Raw genomic sequence first — 19,912 nt, 5'->3', positions numbered from 1 at the left:
ATTTTCTTTTAGGGGAATATGATAGAAAATATAGGAGTGTAAAGTTAGTATCTTAACGTGGTTACATCACTTTTTTCTTATTCAAACTTGATTCATCTTGTAACATTGAAAAGATAAGTGTCACGCGTTAGTGCATTACTTAAACCGTTGCTTGATGCTGAAAAATTGAAAAGTACATGTAGACTTAGTATGGTAATCAACCGTATAAAGCAATGTATCCGTTCTTTTGTTGTTTTGAGTTTGAATTCTCCTTCATATGTATCAGAGCAATTTAGAACATTGCATTGTCAAAAAAAAAAGAAAAAAGTGATAGAATTATATATAGGGAAGTACTATTGGCACTCCAAAAATCTCATTCCACACCCCTTACAAGTGTATTTTTCTTTTCAAATATACAAAGTTAGGAGTAGAATGAGAAATTTGGAGTGCTAATAACAATTCCGTTAACTTCAAGCAGGATTTGTGTCGTATAATTGGCTAGGGAATCGCTAGCTAGGCTCTATAAGAGCCTCTCTGCCCATTTAAAACTAGAAATTGGATCATGCAAAAGTATATTTTCAGTTGGAATATTAGCCTAATTAATTTGCTTCACCATCACGAATGTGTAAAAGGGATCCTACAACAGCATCTAGGAGACGGTTATGATTAACATGGCTTTTAGTGAAGATTTATAACACTAACTATAGCATTACGCAGAGTAGATTAGGCTAGCTATGGTGGAGTGGGACTTGCAATTTGAGAAAGAGTGCTATTCCTATTTCCCCATGAAGTTGCATCTCCATCATGCCGATCAAATCATAGTCGGCAGCACACTGTATGACTTGGAAAACTCGAAAGGGACTTACCTGCAATTGTGACATGGAACATCTGCTTCTTTCGTCAGGTGATGAGAAAGAAACGAAAGATGTTGTATGTCACGGTTAAGGAAGTTTTCCCAAGAAAATTGAGATTTACCAACAAGGTGGGTTTAACGGTCATGAATCTGTTGTCTCCAATTACATGTCTCTTTTATGTTTTTTTAACATGTGTCCTCTAACTTAACAAAAACTTAACACTGTTAAATTTTATTATTTTGTGTTAAAAAAAAAAATTTAGAGCAGTTATATTATCTCTTCCCCCATCTTCTTATCGACACCGGCGTCCCTCCATCTCCTCCTCTTCCTTCGTCTCCCTTTGCTCCTCCATCCTCCTCTATTTTAGCCCAAACAATTGCTCTCTCCAACTAAAATCAATGACACCGACTCCAATTCGAAGGCCTACAAGCTTCCGACCACCTGTGCGGTGGATCTGGTGAGAGATGGATCTTCTCCTTGACTTCAGCTAATAGTGTTTGGTATATTAACACCATTTTCACATGCTTCGGTGGCAACGATGGCACCGATCCCATACCTGATTATATGAATCCCTACGGGATCCATTACAGAGTGGAACTTACAATTGTTGACCTGGAGCCGGGTTTAACTTGAAGAGAATAATGGAGTATATAAAAATGTAAAAGATGTTAACAGTTAGTTAAAAGTTACTATTGTAATAATCTCTTTTACTTTTGGTAACTTTAGTTTTACCACAGTTGGTTGTATATATATACTCTGTAATGTTATTCTTCAGGTTAATGAAAAAGTCTTTTCATTTCCTCAATATGGTATCCTCCGCTAGAAGTCTACCGACTTCAATCCTTTAATCATTTTCTCAGTACCCAAATAGATCCCTTATGCTATTTTCTTCCCAACCAAACAGATCTCTTCAACTATTTTCTTCTCTGATCCTCTGTATCCATGGCGGTTACTTCTTCTTCTTTGGTGCCTGTGCAATCTCCTTCTTCTCCGGATGCTATTCCCCCTCTTTCTTCTACTCAGGTCTTGATTAATCACATCACAATCCAGAACATCGGAAGCATGGTCCAGACGAAGCTGAAACGCCACAATTATCTCGTCTGGAAATCTCTCTTTGATCCGATCTTTCGCCGGTACGAGCTTGCTGGATTTGTTGATGGATCTGAACCTGCACCACCTCAATTACTCTGTGATTCTTCAGGAAATTTGATTCCTAATCCTGCCTTCGAGTTATGGTATGAGACTGATCAGAATATCATCATCTGGATTAACTCTACACTCTCTGAGGATTTGCTTCCTTTCATCGTCAGTGTTCAATCTGCTCGGGAATTATGGCAGAATCTTGAACGAAGATTTGATGGTGTCTCGAGATCTCACATTCATCAACTGCGGTCAACTCTTCAATCGATAACTAAAGGCGCATCTTCCATCTCTGAGTACTTTCAGCGTCTCAAGGAAGTCACCGATGCTCTTGCGGCTGCTGGCACACCCGTTGATGATCATGATCTGCTGATGATAATTCTTAATGGACTTCCTGATGACTATGATTCGTTTGTTGATTTCGTCCAATTTCGTCTTGCTGATACGACTGCTGATGATCTCTATGGTTTCTTGCTTAGCAAAGAAATGGCGCTTGCACGGAAGCAGCATGCAAAAGGCTCCTCTACTGAACCTTTTCAGGCCTTTCAAGCATCATCTCCCACTGCTTCTCCTTTGCTCCCTACACCATCTATTCCCCATAAACCTCAAGCCTACGCTGCTCATCCTTAGAATCGTGATCAGCGCAATTACACCAACAATAATCGTATGCAGCGTAATTACAACACCAACAACAATCGTAATCGATTTAATCGCTCCACTTCCAATTTTCAGAATCGTGGTGGTTCTCGTGGCGGCCCTCGTTTTTTCAACAATTTAAGCATTCTCCTTGCCAGATCTGTGAAGACCCAGGCCACCAAGCCATTGATTGGAGTCATCGTATGAATCCTAATTTTCAAGGTTGTGTTCCTCATGCGAAGCTTGCTATGTATGCTAATCCTCCTGTTCATTCCTCTCCTCCATGGCTCATCGATTCTGGAGCAAGTTCCCACATGACCAATAACATTCAGAATTTGCAGAATCCACAACCATATTATAGCTCTGACAAAGTTTATATTGGTGATGGCCAAGATTTGCAAATCCATCACTCTGGCTCTTTTTTAATTCACACTCCTTCTGCTACGTTTCAATTAAAGAATGTTTTACATGTTCCTCAATTAAAACATGATCTGCTTTCTGCCAATATGTTTTCTGTGGATAATTGGTGTTCTGTGACTCTGAATCCTTTTGACTTCAATGTCAAGGATCTTACTACGGGGAAGATGCTTTTTAGAGGCCCTGTTCGCCATGGTCTCTATCCCTTCTCTGCATTTCCTCATCATTCCAGCAGATATCTTGCTACTACAACAATAAGGTCATCACCTCATCTTTGGCATCAACGCTTGGGACATCCAACGCTCAAGACATTTAGATCTGTTATTTCTCAATCTTCATTGCCTATTACTACTTCTGTTGATCAGCTCTTCTGTTCCAATTGTGTCTTAGGCAAGTGTTCTCGGTTGCCATTTCATGCTTCCGTTAGTATCACATCTAGACTACTGGAACTTGTTCATGCTGATGTGTGAGGACCTGCACCATTACTTACTGTTAGTGGATACAAGTTCTATGTTCTTTTTGTTGATGACTTCACCAAGTATACTTGGTTGTATCATCTTAAACATAAATCGAATGTCTTTGTTACTTTTGTCCAATTTCAAGCTTTGGTTGAAAATGTTTCTGGCTTCAAGATTGGTACTTTACGCACAGACTCAGGGGGTGAGTTTCTTAGTTCTACTTTTTATAAGCATCTTGCTTCTTATGGTATTCAACATCATTTTAGTTGTCCGCATACTCCCCAACAAAACGGTTGTGCTGAAAGGAAGCACCGACATGTTGTTGAAACTTCTCAAACTTTATTGATCACTTCTAAAGTGCTTCATCAATTTTGGGTGGAAGCTTTTCTTACTGCCACCTACCTTATTAATCGGTTGCCTCCTCCTTCTAAACCATCTCCATGGGAACAATTCTTTTGAAAGCCTCCTGATTACAATCAGCTCAGAGTCTTTGGTTGCAGTTGTTATCCTTGGTTAAAACCCTATATCATTTCCAAATTGGATGCTAAAAGTAAACCTTGTGTGTTTCTTGGATACAGTTTGATTCATAAAGGGTATCGCTGTTTAGATCCCATCACCAATCGAGTCTACATATCTCGACATGTATATTTTGATGAGACCTCTTTTCCTTTCCACACACTTACATCCTCTTCCCCTAGTCCTTCTCCTACTACTTCCTCTCCTTTTCCCTTGTTTTTCCTCATCTATATCCTCCTAATTCTTCACCATGTCCTGCTCCTCAACCTGCCACACCATCTACCCAACCTATATCTGCCTCTCCTATATCTGCCCCTACTTCTCCCATATCTTCACCTACCTTTCTACCTTCCCATGTTATCTCTGTTTACCCTATGCAAACTAGATCTAAATCCGGCATCTTTAAACATAAAGCATACACAGCTACTAAACATCCCTTACCAACTCCCTTAGACAGTGCATATGTCCCTTCAACCTATCTTCAAGCATCTAAGTATCCCCATTGGAGGGCAGCAATGCAAGATGAATTTAATGCTCTGCAACATACAGGAACCTGGCAACTTGTTCCTCCTTTTACTTTTCAAAACTTAGTGGGATGTAAGTGGGTTTTCCGAATTAAACGTAAACCTGATGGCTCTGTGGATCGTTATAAGGCCAGATTAGTGGCAAAGGGGTATAACCAGCAAGAAGGCATTGATTTTCGTGAGACTTTCTGTCCAGTGGCCAAACTAGTCACCATCCGGATATTACTTACTCTGGCAACTCAATCTAACTGGTTTTTACATCAATTGGATGTTAGTAATGCGTTCTTACATGGAAATCTGAAAGAGAATGTATTCATGGCTCAACCCTCAGGTTTTATTGATCCAGCTTATCCTAATCATGTGTGTCACTTCAAGAAGTCTCTGTATGGTTTGAGACAGGCTCCACAGGCTTGGTTTGAAAAACTTCAATCTGCCTTGTTCTCTATTAGCTTCCATGCTTCTCAATCGGATCACAATTTGTTTGTCCTTCAACAACCAGTTTTAGTTCTTGTTCTCGTCTATGTGGATGATATTATTGTGACTGGCCCCTCTTCTATTGCCTGCAACACTGTTATCTCTTAGTTAACTGCTCAGTTTCCTATCAAAGATCTCGGTGATCTTCATTATTTTCTTGGCTTAGAAGTCCAGCACTCTCTTGCGGGTGTATTCATTCATCAACCCAAATATATTTTGGACTTGCTCATAAGAACTCACATGGATGGTGCAAAACCTTGTCTTACTCCTTTTGGCTCTGCCAAACTTGATCACACTGGCTCTTTACTTGAAGATCCTACTGAATATAGGAATATTGTTGGGGCTCTTTAGTATCTTACATGGACTAGACCTGATATTTCCTTTGCTGTGAACCTTGTTTGTCAGTTTATGCATTCTCCACGGGTCCCTCATCTCCAAGCTGTCAAACGTATTTTACGCTATCTCAAAGGATCTTTTGGTATTGGCTTGTGGTTTCCCAAGGTCTCATCTTCTTTCACCCTTAAAGCTTACTCGGATGCAGATTGGGCTGGCTGCTCTTGGGACAGGCGGTCTATTGGAGGTTTCTGTATATTTCTTGGCCCTTCCCTCATTAGCTTGAGTGCTAAGAAGCAACATACAGTTGCTCGGTCCTCCACCGAAGCTGAATACAAATCCTTAGCCCATACTGCAGCTGAAATTACTTGGATTTGCAAATTGTTTGCTGATATTGGTTTTCAATTACCTGTTTTACCTCAGATTTGGTGTGATAACATTTCAGCGATTTCTTTGGCTTCGAATCCGGTCTTCCATGCTCGCACAAAGCATGTTGAAATTGACTACCATTATATTTGGGAGCTTGTTCTTGCTAAGCTTCTCACTGTTCAATTTGTTTGCAGCCAAGATCAGCTTGCTGACATCCACACTAAATCTCTTCCTCGTCAACGATTTCTTGATCTGTGATCCAAGCTTTCCCTCCAATCCTCTCCGTTTAGCTTGAGGGGGTGTGAAGAGAATAATGGAGTATATAAAAATGTAAAAGATGTTAACAGTTAGTTAAAAGTTACTGTTGTAATAATCTCTTTTACTTTTGGTAACTTTAGTTTTACAACAATTGGTTGTATATATATACTCTGTAATGTTATTCTTCAGGTTAATGAAAAAGTCTTTTCATTTCCTCAATATAACTAGCATTGTAGTCAGAAGAAAGCTTAAATTTTTTGAGAATATTGTATGAACTAGTTAGCTTGATTTGCTTGGGCAAGCGTAATTCCCATACCAGAAAAGTTCAATAATAGTCAAAATAGTTTGAAATATAGTAGTGGACGCTTGCGGAGCCCGTAAAATGACACAATTTTCATCATAAATTAGCTTTTGACTTATGAGCTTTAAAATTGAAAATAACACAATGTACAAGTACAACAGAAATTTAGCTGCACACTTACTAACATATCTTATCTAAATGCTCCAAGCATATAACAAAACTTCTGAAGAAAAAGGCAACGTCATCAAAGATAATGAAACCCTAGATCTAGTTCATAACTGATGCAACGAAGAACGCTGATGAAAATGTATTCGTTGCAAGGAATCCAGAGTTTCGTGTTGGTTGCAAGCTGAAAAACTTCTTCAGCGAGATCAAGCAATTCCTGGAACAGAGGGTGGTTGAGTAATGTAACCTTGATGATAAATTTCTTGCAGTCTTCACCAACATACACCACAAGGTGGCCTCTTGGGACATCTTTGGGTACATAGTAGTCCTCTTCATGACGGGGGAACCACATTTTCGCATTGCTAAAGTGACCCCGGATTTTACGCCTTAGGACTGTACCACCAAGTTTCCTGCATCTGCGAAAGAATTGTTTGATGAGGAACTTAGCCTCAAAAAGCATCATATCGATGTTCATAACTAGTAGATACTGAGAGTGAAAGAGAGGGCAGTTGGGGGGGGGTTGTATGACAGCAAAACTAAGCTTTATATATAGCAAGTATATGTAAGTGGGATTTCATCCCAATGCATATGTAGCTACTGTTTGGGATATTGTAAAATATATAAGATTATTTCTCCAATTTGAGAAAGAATTGAAACACTTGGTGGGGGCTAGTGAGTCAGATCGCTGTCACTTGCTATTAGTGTTATAATAGGAAGAGTTAAGTTCATAACCATCATTTTCATGTTTCCTCATCAGTTAATGAAATCATATAGGAAAGACTTATTTCGAGGATTTTAGAAGCCATGCAAGGCAATGTGGTTATAATTTGACGACGTATAAGTGAGTGGGTTTTGTTTTCAAACCTATGTTATATGTATAGTTTCTTTAACGGCGTAAGAATGTTTTACATCATGCCACAATCTTACTTAGAAATATTATTTGTTGATGTTGAGGTTTATGAAATTATGATGGTATGATAGTACATATTTTATCTGCTCATCATGCAGGTTTAAATTGGTGTCTTTAGTACTCGTTCGGACCAGGATCAGCTTTACATGTATGTGCAACGTTATGCTCACATTGGATTCATTGTACGTGTCAACATGTTCATCTAGCTACTTTCTTCATGGACTCGTGTGTCTACATTTTTTACGAGCATATTGTGTTACAGTTGTTAAGATATTTGCGATTTACTCGTATCTTAAGCATAACGGCTTTTATACTATTTTGCTTTGGTTTCCATATTACAACGAGAGGTTACTATGTTAAGAAAAGCAAAAATTTTGGTAAATCCTTGTTTTTGTCCACTGATAGTTTGTTTTTCACCCTTCAAGACTTAGTAGCTGGATGCTATGGCGAGCGAGGACTCACTCGCGGTTTTGGCATCTGCTATAATTAATGTAGGAAATTTATTCTTGTTAATTGTATAATATCCATCCTACCTAAGATGAAGATATTCTTACCTATAATGCACTTTTATCCATAATCTAACACTGCATGCATTTGTAATAAGAGTTCACCCACACTGCGCACTCTTGCTCTTAGTTATTAACTTACTTCTAGACTTTGGTTTTAATTTCCTCGTACTTTATATACATAAATTACATATTATGACTTCATCACCTTTCAAGTGTCGGTCAACATGTCTCGATTTTGGTGTCTTTTTGAATATTTGGTTTGGAGTGTGTCGTGATTGATCACTCATTTAGGTGACACCACCTACACCTTAGGGGTGGGCACTTGGAACCGAAAACCAAAACCGAAACACGAATCGAATCGAATCGGACCGCACCGAACAATTTGGTTTTGCGGTTTTAAAACGGTTGCGGTTTCGAAACCGAACTGTTGTAAATAAAACGGTTTGGTTTCGGTTTTGGGTTTTCGAAACCGCACCGAAACCGAAACCGAAACCGCACCATATATTGAATGTTTTTGTTGTAGTTTTGCTGCATTGTTGTTGCTGTTTTTGCTGCGCTTGTGGGATTCTGGACAAGTCCTTATGTCATGAGAGTGAAAATTGCTTTGGCAGAGAAGGGAGTCCATTACCTCTATTTGGAAGAAGAACATCTTCTCAAAAAAAAAACAAGAGCCCTTTGCTTCTCAAAGTCAACCCAGTGCATCAGAAAGTTCTTGTCCTCATGCATAGCAATAAGCCCGTATGTCGCTCATCATTCTTCAATACATTGATGACGTTTGGAGTGATCACAAACCTCCTTTACTTTCAGAGGATCCTTATCGGCGATCTAAAGCAAGAAAAATAAGATCATCTTATGCATAAATAGGTGCATATTTTAAATTGTATATTTTTTTCTCAAAAATCGAACCGAACCGAACCAAATGGTTTGGTTTCATTTCGGTTTTGGCTTCAAAACCGCAACGAACCGCATCGCAAAAAGTTTCGGTTTCAGTTGCGGTTTTACTTGAAATCGCACCGAACCATACCGAACCGCAACACACCCACCCCTACTACACCTCCTTTGGGTCGGCCCTTAAACTATCTGGTATTACCAATAGATTAATGATCAAGTGTTAAACTTCAATAGTAACTTGTTTCTTTTTTTTTTAATTTCTATTGCACTTCACTATATAAGTTTGGGTAAATTACATTTTATCCCTTCAGGTTTGGGGTCGATTTCAATTCCTTACAACATCTTTAAAACATTTCACTTTCATACCTCAAATATTATTTTATTTCAATTTCATATATCTGTTAGAAAATCTGTTAAGTAAACCGTTAAGTGATGATGTGGCAAATAAAGGGTCCCCATTTGTGCTGATGTGGCTAAACACTTAATAAAAAATTAAAAAATTTAAAAAAATTAATTAAAAAAAGCAAAAAAAAAAAAAAAAAAGAAGGCAAAACCTAGTTTGTCTTCAGGAACCTGAGCACACCACCAACACAGAATCCCCTCACGCTCACACTCCTCACCGCCAACGTTTTCCTCCTCACCACCCTCACCAAAGTGCACAACATCACACGCCAACCCTCCTCCACTCTCTCACTCGAACCCCAAACGCCCCAAAATCCACATATCCAAAATCCCTAGTTCTTAACCTTCAACCACTACCTCACCCTCACCCACCTTGCCATTGACATCATGACCACACCACCATCACCATCTGTGGGCGTCAACAACTGGGGAATGTCAGCCCTTTTCTCCAAGCACTGGTGGATTTTTTATTTTTTTTTGCAGGTTTCATACAAATAATCTGGGGGTTTTGGGTTTTTTTTGGGGGGGGGGGGGTTGCGGAGAGGTCGGGGAGGTAGGGGTGGGGTGGGATGGGGGATTTGGGTTGCAGGGAAAGGGTGGGTTTTTTGGATGGGAGGGGAGGTGAAGAGAGCGGAGGAGAGGGAGAAAGGGTCGGGGAAGATGGTATCAGGTTTTTTTTTAATAAGGTAAATTATTATAATATTTTAAATGCATAATTTTTTTTTCCACGTGGCATAAATTTGGCAGCCACGTCAGCTTTTAACGGACTAATGGATGAAAAATGTAACAGATGTATTATATTGAAATAAAATAGTACTTAAGGTATGAAAGTGAAATGTTTTAAAGATGTTGTAAGGAATTGAAATCGACCCTAAACCTGAAGGGGTAAAATGTAATTTACCCTATAAGTTTTGTTTTGAAGTGCCACCTAGTACTATGATCTAGTGATATTTCTCTTCACTTGTAAGTAAAAGGTTTTAGATTTGATTCTAACCAAAGGCGAATTTGAACCACTTTATTGTTAGCCCATTGTGAGACTAAGCCCACTCCCTCCTTCTCTTTTAGTGTAGATAATATTGTTTGTTAAAAAAAAAGTTTTGTTCAAAGTTTTCTTGACAAATGCATGTGACGAATTGGAAGACATGTCAATTGTGAGCCATGACTCTCTCTCTCTCTCTCTCTCTCTCTCTGTCTGTTTGTCTGTATGTGCTATATATCTGGCAGACAGATTCAACCAAGACAACTTTCCGGGTACGTAACTTGGTATATATACGTACACATCATTCAACTTAACAGCCAACAGAAATTTGCCAATTTGGCTCCACTCCGCACTACGCATCCACAGAGAGGGAGAAAGAGGGAGAGGGAGAGGGAGAGGGAGAGGGAGAGAGAGAGGGAGAGTTTCTGGATTCTACGTTTAGAGAAGTTGGAATGTCAAATCTGACAGTTTATGGACAAAATTTGAAGTCATAGCGGAATATAAATGCATCATCTTTTTATCCATTGGTGGCAGTCTGGCAGATTTTGGATATATATTTTCACTTTGTTACAATGTCACCAATGAAAGAACATTGCCTGTTGAAGATGTCGCATCTTTGCCTAACCTTTTCCCTTGTTGCATGTATGTGTTCATGTTCTGATTATTATTATTTTTTTTTAAGAAAAAGAGACGGTAGCGTTTTATTCAATAACTTAAGAAAGCATACATTTATCATAGAGGGTGTCCCGGAGTACATCTGTTGTTGGAAACTAAGATCAACTTGGCCAATTTATGAGTACAGAATTGGCAAAACAGCGGACATGACAAACTCTAGATTCATTAAAGCTCAGTACACGAGTTTTAATGTCATCAATTAGCAACTCATTGGAAGTCGAACCACTGTGCAAGCTGCCCATGGCTTGAACTAGACCTGACATTCGTGTCGTGTTTTTCGTGTTCGTGTCGTTTTCGTGTCATACTCGATATTTTAACAGGTCATATCGTGTAACACTCGTTAAAATAAACGAGTAAAATGACCCAACCCAAAATCGACCCGATAATATTAACAGGTAATATGACTCGATCCGTTATCCATTAAGGAAAATATGTTTTAAACCAATAAATAATCAAATGAAAAACATAATACTAAATAAGTATATACATACCATATTGTCACATCCAAAACATAAAAACACATTTTTCTTTTAAGTATATTTTCGTTTACCTAAATTGATTGCTCTACCCTTTTTATTTGCAATACTCGTATTTGTATTGTCTATACTTTCACTTCCAATATCTCGTTCTGTTCCCATTATAATCTCCACGGACTCCTCATCACTAAGGTTTACTGAATCTAAATCTCTAGTATCCATTACTTCTGAAACAAAATTGGTATAAATTAATTAATAGCATTTTAAACAGGTAGGATTCTAGGAACATCCGAACTCAATCCAATTTATAGAAGCATGAACAAACAATAACACACACCAATAATGGATATTACTAAGCAATGAAGTGACTAATTAAACATGCCTAGTATATACATTATTTTAGTACAACTTATAATTCAAATAAGTCTTTAATAGTTTTTTAATTAATGTAGAAGTGTAAAAAATATAGAAAAAATATATAAACACTCGTAATGACAACCTTTACAACTTTCATGAAGAGCTTAACTTCGAAATTCGCCACTATAATCATATAAACCATAGATCAAAATTTAATTGTTAATTGTTGTTTACATTTACACTTCATTGTTCTCATCAAATTTCATTTTTTCATATTTTTTTTTTTGAAAACATGATCTATTAGAGGATACAGGAAGATGAATGGTTTGGATCATTGATATTATATTTAGAGTTTTACGGTAAGTGAAAATATTGTTTGCTGTTTATAAAGTTTCTATAAACTATATGACATCGACTCATATTTCAGTTAACCGTAAACATTGAAACGTGATATCAAAGATCTAAACCGTTCATCTTCTTACATCCGCCAGGTGATCATGTTTTCAAAAAAGAAAATGTTAAAAAAGAAATTCAGTAAAAAGAATAAAGCGTAAATTACAATCGACGGTTAAATATAAATTTAAGGTTTATGGATTATAGTGTTGGATTTCGAAGCTAACCCATTCATGAAATTTGTAAAGCTTGTAACTATGAGTGATTGTATATATATTTTTTACATTTTTTACACTTCTACAATAATTATTATTAATTTTTCCCTCAAATAAAAAATATTATTCATGAGGGTTTGGAGGATTTTAAAAATCTAAATGATAATGTAAGTGTAACCATTATCTATTCGTGGAGAAATAATGATGAATCACTAGTGTTTATATATTCTTTCACATTTTTCATACTTGTATGTATGCCTTCTTAGTTCTTGCCTATGCAAATACTATACTAGTTTATTTTAATTTTGGACTACAACATGTTAAGTAAAATTTATCCTAGTAATGATAATAAGGAACTCTCATAATAAAAATAAATAATGACTAAAACATTTTTTTAAAATTTATATAGAATAATAATACAAAACTATATATTTAATATAGAATTTAATCTTTTAGTAATTAAACTTTAAAATTATCAAAATAATTTTTTTCTTAACGGGTCGAAACGGGTTACCCACGTGTTACTCGTGTGTATACCCGTTAAGAACCCGTTATTAATGGGTTCTTAACGGGTCACCCAATAATGCCCCGATTAGTTATCACGTTGATTTGAAATCCGTTATTTTCGTGTCGTGTCAGAAACTGTCGGGTCTAGCTTGAACAACCAATAAAGCATCAGACTCCTAAGATTGTGCAAGCTGCCTATGGCTTCAACACCCAATAAAGCATTAGACTCCAAGATGATACACTGTTAGTTTTTCTGGGCAGTCAGCTCGAGACCTTCAAGAGCAACTTGTGGAGCCAAAAATAATCACAAGGCGACACGTGGATTTTTTAGTAAAAGAGGACCAAACTACCCTTGAGGCACACCGGGATTCTTACACGCGAGCAGCTCAAAAATGCTCCAAAGAGGTAACAATTCAATATTCATCTCATCAAATTCCCTTTTTTGCAAAGTAACCTCCAAAATAATATTAATTGGTAAATTAATAGATTAATTACCCAATTAATCCATTAATTACCTATTAAATTATACAATTTAACCTAAAAATTGTTAAAGGGCCGGCCACTTCCTTTTCATCCTCACCTTTCTCGCTTTTCTCCATTTTATTACCCCATTTATACAAATAAATAATTTTGTAACCTCCCATTTACTTCTTTCATACTTAATTAGCCAATAAATTGGCTAATTAAGCCAAAACCATAACCACAAAATCCCTTGAAAAACCGGCCACTCCTAGCCCTATAAATAGGCTCATATTTTCACCAAACACTCATTCCAACATTTTGTCAAAAATCCCAAAAAACTCTCCAAATACTTTTCTCTCTAAATTCTAACTTTGGCATCGGAGGTTCTTCGGCCAAAGCCCCCCTATTCATCGTGGGGGTGTGAGGCTCTTGGCCTTGACCTAAGGTGTTAATTGTTTTGTAGGTGCAATTTTGTCCAAGAAGAAGAAGGTGGAAATTTGCATCCACAAATTGGTGCTTTCATTGAGAGTTGAGATTCACATTCGTAGAAGACTTTCGCGCAAAAAAGTTTTTTATCTATTTTCTAGTCCACTTGTATTTTTCGTACGTTGTTATTATTAAAATTTTTTATTTGCCAAGATTCTTTGATAAAACGTAAAAGAGAAATACAATGGCTAGAAATTTAGAAAATTCCACAAGTGAAAATTCCAATATTCAAGAAATGGGATCGTGGCGATTCACGAGACTAAACGTGATCTTAGGGGGAGCGGCACCACCACCACAAGGCTCCACCATGGCAACCACCTAGGTGGCCACCATGGCAATCACCCGCGGCGAGTCTATGGCTTCACCACTACGGCCCAAGTCGTGCTATCCAAGGCCCATACCAGTGAAGTCACGACCCGAACCATGTCACTCCATGCCCAACGTGAGCCCAATGCGTTTCCAATTCGAGCCCAAGCCTCGCATTCCCATGCACCACGCATTGAGCAACCTGCTCCCGTGACCCAGCCTGCTCCTGTAATCCAACTTGCTTCTGCAGCCCTGCCTGCTCCTGCAGCCTTGCCTCCCATGGTTTCCCAAGCAGCTCAAGTTGGCCTGAGAATATCTTAACTATCCGGAGCAACCATCAAGCCGGGGGTATTTTCACCATATTTCTCTGCATATTTGACATTTTCCAATTCAAATCTTGCACCCGGAGTCTACCACACTTCCATTGCTCAAGGAGGCGTATTCATTCCAAGCTCTTCCAATCCAAATGGCGAACAACACTTGTCTCGACAAGTCATAGAGTTGACAAGCGCCCTTGCACAACAGACAACCTTGGTGAATCAACTCTTGCAACGCACTGAGATCCAATGTGCCCTAGACGAGGTGTCCCTAAGTAGGACAAGGGCAGATGAACCTCTCCACCAGCATCCCAACAAGCAGCCTATCAACCAGCCACGATCCGAACGTTTTGGTAGTTTATGCTCCCGTTTAGGTCATTAGGATAACATATACTCTTGTCTTAGCGCGCGGAGGAGCGTGCATTCCCAATCAAGCCAATGGGCCAGCATACGTTCACGGTTAAGGTTACATTCTGATTATCAACATGGACAATCTTCCAGGCGAAATGTTCATTCACAACTAGGCTTGCAAGGAGCATTCTCCACCTCACATCGGAGTAGGCAGCACGGCAGACGGAGAGAAGCAGTCACTCAATTCGACTCAAGTTCAACCAATAGCCTACGAACGACCCGTTCGCTTGCCAGATACATGCCACATGCACCGCAGCTGCGACATGGAGGAGTCGAGCATAGGGAAGAGCAGCCCAAACCCATAGGTCACGACCGGGGGTAGTTGAAAATTCCATTGCCCCAGCAGAGGCAAATTCAATAAGAAGTTGATAGGCTCTTAACTAAACGACTGCGCAATTTCCAACGAAACGAGGTTGCTGACGATGCGCTTCGACCAGACATAACCAACATAAGCATGTCACGATTCACGAATGAGATCGAATGGATAGATCCACCTCACGGGTTCACTATGCCTCACTTCATTCCATACAAGGGAGACGAAGATCCGGATCGACATCTCAAGTATTATTGCAGTACCATGATCCTCTACAGGAACAACGATATGCTTATGTGTAAAATTTTTGCCACAACCCTACAAGGCGAGGCGCAAGACTGGTTTCACACTCTACCGCCGCAGTCGATCCAGAGTTTTAACGAACTTTCCTTTGTTTTCACTAAGGAGTATTCGTCTAACCGCTCAATCAAAAGGACATCTGACCATCTCTTCAGCATTGTAAAAGACCATCGGGAGACAATTCGCGACTATGTCAAGAGGTTCAAAGTGGAGAAGGCCAAGATAGTTAGCTGCAATGAAGACATAGCAACGGCAGCATTCAGAAATGGGCTTCCTATCGAACATCCTTTATTCAGAAAATTGATTATGGGAGAAGAATTGACCCTAGCAGCTTCGTATGCTTTGGCAGAAAAACATGCATTATGGGACGAGGCCAAGCAGTCTAACAAAAACGAGTCAGAAAAGAAGCACATAGAACGTTCCCCGACCAGAGAAGACTCAGCGCTTGAAACATTCACCAAGTTCACAGTTCCAATCGGCCAAATTCTTCGCAAGCTCAAGAATGAACCTTGGTTCGAATTGCCGCCACCTATGAAAAGCGATCTTACCAGGTTGGATCATACAAAATATTGCGCATTCCATCAAGGACCAGGCCACACTACCAACGGCTGCCTGAAGTGGAAGCAGTACCTTAAAAAGCTGACAAATGAGGGCTGATGCGACGAGTATTTTGACAGGTCAACAAAACGGCCTACACAAGCAGGGGAAGTTCCCATCACCCCCTGAACCACGTTTTGGATTTTTTCCAAATAAGTTCGAAGACTTAAGCAACTCGACGAACAAGGCTTCACAAGCCGAAGAATATCCAGTTTGTTATGCAGTTTCTACCTTCCAGCACAGTTGATTTATTTCTTTATTCTCAATGAAGATTCAAGAAGTTATTCATAAGTTTGGCTCAACTGCTATCCACAACAATTGCTCAAAACCCTTTATGGGTCTGCTCTCCAGTGCGAGAGGTTAAACTAATTGTTCTCCAGTGCGAGAGGGTAAACCAAATCCCTGACACCCAAAAGGGTTTGCTCTCCAGTACGAGAGGTTAAACTAATTGCTCTCCAGTGTGAGAGGGTAAACCAATTTTCCGACACCCATATGGGTATGCTCTCCAGTGCAAGAGGTTAAACTAATTGCTCTCCAGTGCGAGAGGGTAAACCAATTGCTTTCCAGTGCGAGAGGGTAAACTAATTGCTCTCCAGTGTGAGACGGTAAACTAAATCCCTGACACCCATCTGGGTAAGCTCTCCAATGCGAGAATGCCATATAGTTCAAAAGATCGAATGCTTAAATATCAATTAAGTAACAAATGGTTAGGGAGCAGCAGCCACTTCTACACTTAACAGTTCGTTCATCCAACACTTCATCTTCAGCAACTCCGATCTTGGCAGCTTCATCCTTGACTGCTCCATCTATGGCAGCTGAAAAATCAAACTCAAGCAGTTTCCTCATTTTTGGCAAGCAGCCTAGACGTGGCAGCCCAAACCGTTATCCATGCCACGCCACTTCCTCGGCCCATGCCGAGCCAATCCTTGGCTTCAATCAAGCCGAGCAACACAAACAATGGCCCTTGCCACACCACCTCCTTGGCCCATGCCAAGCCGATTCCTGGCCCCTGCCAGCCGACGTGCCACACCGCCCTACGGCTGCCCCGTGGCAGCACCTCCCAAGAAGAAGATAAGGAGAATTAAGTTTTCCTTACATCGGTGCGACGCGGAGAAGACAAAGAAAGCAACGAAAGACGGTCCTTTACACGGACAAGATGTAGAAGATTGTTAGAGGAAGGGGAACAAATATCCTCTAAGCTTTCTCTCGCTTATAGGGTAGAATAAATCGCTCTCCAAAGTTGATTTAACAACCCACTTAAGGTGGACTTAAATAGGCTTTGAGGGAAATTTATTTCCTTTTCCTAGAAAGATCTAATTTCACATTAAAGAGGGAATCTACATCAAAATAGGAAGTAGTCCTAAGTTTCCTAGAGCAAGAAGATCTCTACACCTGCTGCCCTTTCCTACAAGCAGCCCAGCAGGTCTGGGGGCATTTGTGGAGCCAAAAATAATCACAAGGCGATACGTGGATTTTTTAGTAAAAGATGACCAAACTACCCTTGAAGCACATCGGGATTTCTACATGGGAGCAGCTAAAAAATGCTCCAAAGAGGTAACAATTCAATATTCATCTCATCAAATTCCCTTTTTTGCAAAGTAACCTCCAAAATAATATTAATTGGTAAATTAATAGATTAATTACCCAATTAATCCATTAATTACCTATTAAATTATACAATTTAACCTAAAATTGTTAAAGGGCCGGCCACTTCCTTTTCATCCTCATCTTTCTCACATTTCTCCAATTTATTACCCCATTTATACAAATAAATAATTTTGTAACCTCCCATTTACTTCTTTCATACTTAATTAGCCAATAAATTGGCTAATTAAGCCAAAACCATAACCACAAAATCCCTTGAAAAACCGGCCACTCCTAGCCCTATAAATAGGCTCCTATTTTCACCAAACACTCATTCCAACAGTTTGGCAAAAATCCCAAAAAACTCTCCAAATACTTTTCTCTCTAAATTCTAACTTTGGCATCGGAGGTTTTTCGGCCAAAGCCCCCTATTCATCGTGGACGCGTGAGGCTCTTGACCTTGACCTAAGATGTTAATTGTTTTGTAGGTGCAATTTTGTCCAAGAAGAAGAAGGCGGAAATTTGCATCCACATAGCTAGGATCTCCACCGTGTGGAGAGATTTTTCAATGTGGCAGGTACACGGGGTTATACACTACGTGTCACTATACAAATTATGGGATATGTGTGTTAAAAAGTTAATAACTTAAAAAATAAAATTTCCCACAACTTCTATTAAAACACGTGGTGTACCACTTGTGTTCTCGTCACAACTAAAAATTTCTCCACCGTGTGGGGCTTAGTCACATAAGGTATCTTGCAAATGAAACCTCTAGCATACACCATCGCAAAATACCACATCGGACTCCCCCAAAGTTTGTAGACGAACAAAAGGAACCATCCACATTAATCTTCATCCAATGAACTAGAGGAGGAGACCAATGGGAAGGAGACTGTTGAAGTCGATGCAAAGGAGCAGGCTGAGCACTAAGGTAGTCAGAGAGATAGAGACCAGCTAATTGACTCACCAAGGCCGGACTTGCAGGTTTGTCTTCCCAAATAAGGGAGTTTCGAGCACGCCAGATTGCATTAATAAGGATCATTTTGGAACGCGACTCTAGGGTATTTTGTGTGAACATTTGCCCGATGAAATTTTGGTTCATCGACTTAAGGTACTTCACCTGATGATGCGTTTTGTCAGGCCAAGTATGTTAAGCATTGGGCAAACTTGGCGCGTGTTAAAGTTGCTATCAATCATCGTCATGTCACATAAGAAGTAACATTTCAGTTGGAAAACACTATATGTTGTCTTTTGTTCTTATTATTGATGATGTGTACTTTTTGACATTTCATTTGAAGATACTTTAATATTTTATATACGATTAGTCTATGAACCCCATGAGAAGATTTATTTTTGGGTTTTCAGATTTGCTTTTGAGTGACAATTACATTTGTGAACTATACCAAAAGAAAAAAAAAAGTACCCCTTTCCAATTTAATTATATTTTGTTGATTGAAACCCGAAAAATCCAAAACCTCACACTATGTTCATAAGTTGTGAAGTATATACGACATAATTTGGTTCTTTTTAGGGCGGCATTATAACATTGCGTTGTCAATAAAGCCTACCACTGTTCCTTTCGAGGCGTGACGGCATTAATTAGACCATACCCCAAATTTAATTCATTGAATGAGGAAGGTACACTTATGGTCTGGGGAGACTGAAATGTCTCTGTGAATCTTTCTAACCTCCGGAGGAGGTGGATAACCGTGGTTTACCACCAATTATCCTCATTTTAAAAAAAACACAAATAATAATAATAATAATAATAATTCATTAAACTTTGTACAGTTACAAATGAATATTTAATTCATTGTTACTTATCTTTGATTTGATATCAATTTTTAATAAATGACCATATTTGTTCAATTTCAATTTTAAATTTTAAATTTAAGAATGTGTGATCATGCATCATTTAGTCTTCCAACTAGGATAATAAATTTGCAAATGAATAACTAATATCTATAAGCAAACATTTTTTGTCAAACAAAATTCTAGAAAATAACGATTATAACCCTCGGTATATGATTACACCCCAATAAAACAAGTTAATAAATCATGGATAAATATGTGAAACAACAATTAATTCAATGTTTTAAAAATACATCCTAATAAATAAGAGAATTACAAAATTGTTGTAAACATTCCTAGTTTAAGTATGATTGTGTAAATCCTAGATAAGATTTGATTCTAGTTATCCTTTCCTATTACAACTTGTATTACTTGGAGAAGAAGGAATATCTTCTCTCCCTTTACTACTATAAATAAAGGCACAATGTAGGAGGGATAACAACACACACATTCCCCTACAATTCTACAAACACACATCTCTCTCCTCTATCTCTCTGCCGCCGGCTCTAGTCCCTCTGTCAGATAAAATAGACCACAACACGTTATC

General features: G+C 38.8%; 2 protein-coding genes across 2 annotated transcripts; one reads left to right on the top strand and one right to left on the bottom strand.

The window, feature by feature from the left end:
* Positions 1-6,438: 6,438 nt before the first annotated feature.
* Positions 6,439-6,899, bottom strand: LOC126628672 (auxin-induced protein 15A-like). The gene has a single exon (XM_050298451.1). It carries the CDS (start codon positions 6,897-6,899, stop codon positions 6,504-6,506), a length of 396 nt encoding a protein of 131 aa, XP_050154408.1. The 3' UTR covers positions 6,439-6,503.
* Positions 6,900-15,174: 8,275 nt separating this feature from the next.
* On the top strand, positions 15,175-15,990 carry LOC126630212 (uncharacterized). Its single transcript, XM_050300325.1, has one exon. The coding sequence runs from the start codon at positions 15,175-15,177 to the stop codon at positions 15,988-15,990; it is 816 nt and encodes a 271-aa protein (XP_050156282.1).
* Positions 15,991-19,912: the final 3,922 nt, after the last annotated feature.

The sequence above is a fragment of the Malus sylvestris genome, chromosome 7, assembly GCF_916048215.2.
Source record: "Malus sylvestris chromosome 7, drMalSylv7.2, whole genome shotgun sequence".
NCBI lineage: Eukaryota > Viridiplantae > Streptophyta > Magnoliopsida > Rosales > Rosaceae > Malus > Malus sylvestris.
This window is presented reverse-complemented; position numbering and strand designations above follow the sequence as displayed.

Bases quoted from the DNA above. Each gene is read 5' to 3' on its own strand.
- LOC126630212 (XM_050300325.1), top strand. From the start codon at position 15,175: ATGTCACGATTCACGAATGAGATCGAATGGATAGATCCACCTCACGGG.
- LOC126628672 (XM_050298451.1), bottom strand. From the start codon at position 6,899: ATGAACATCGATATGATGCTTTTTGAGGCTAAGTTCCTCATCAAACAA.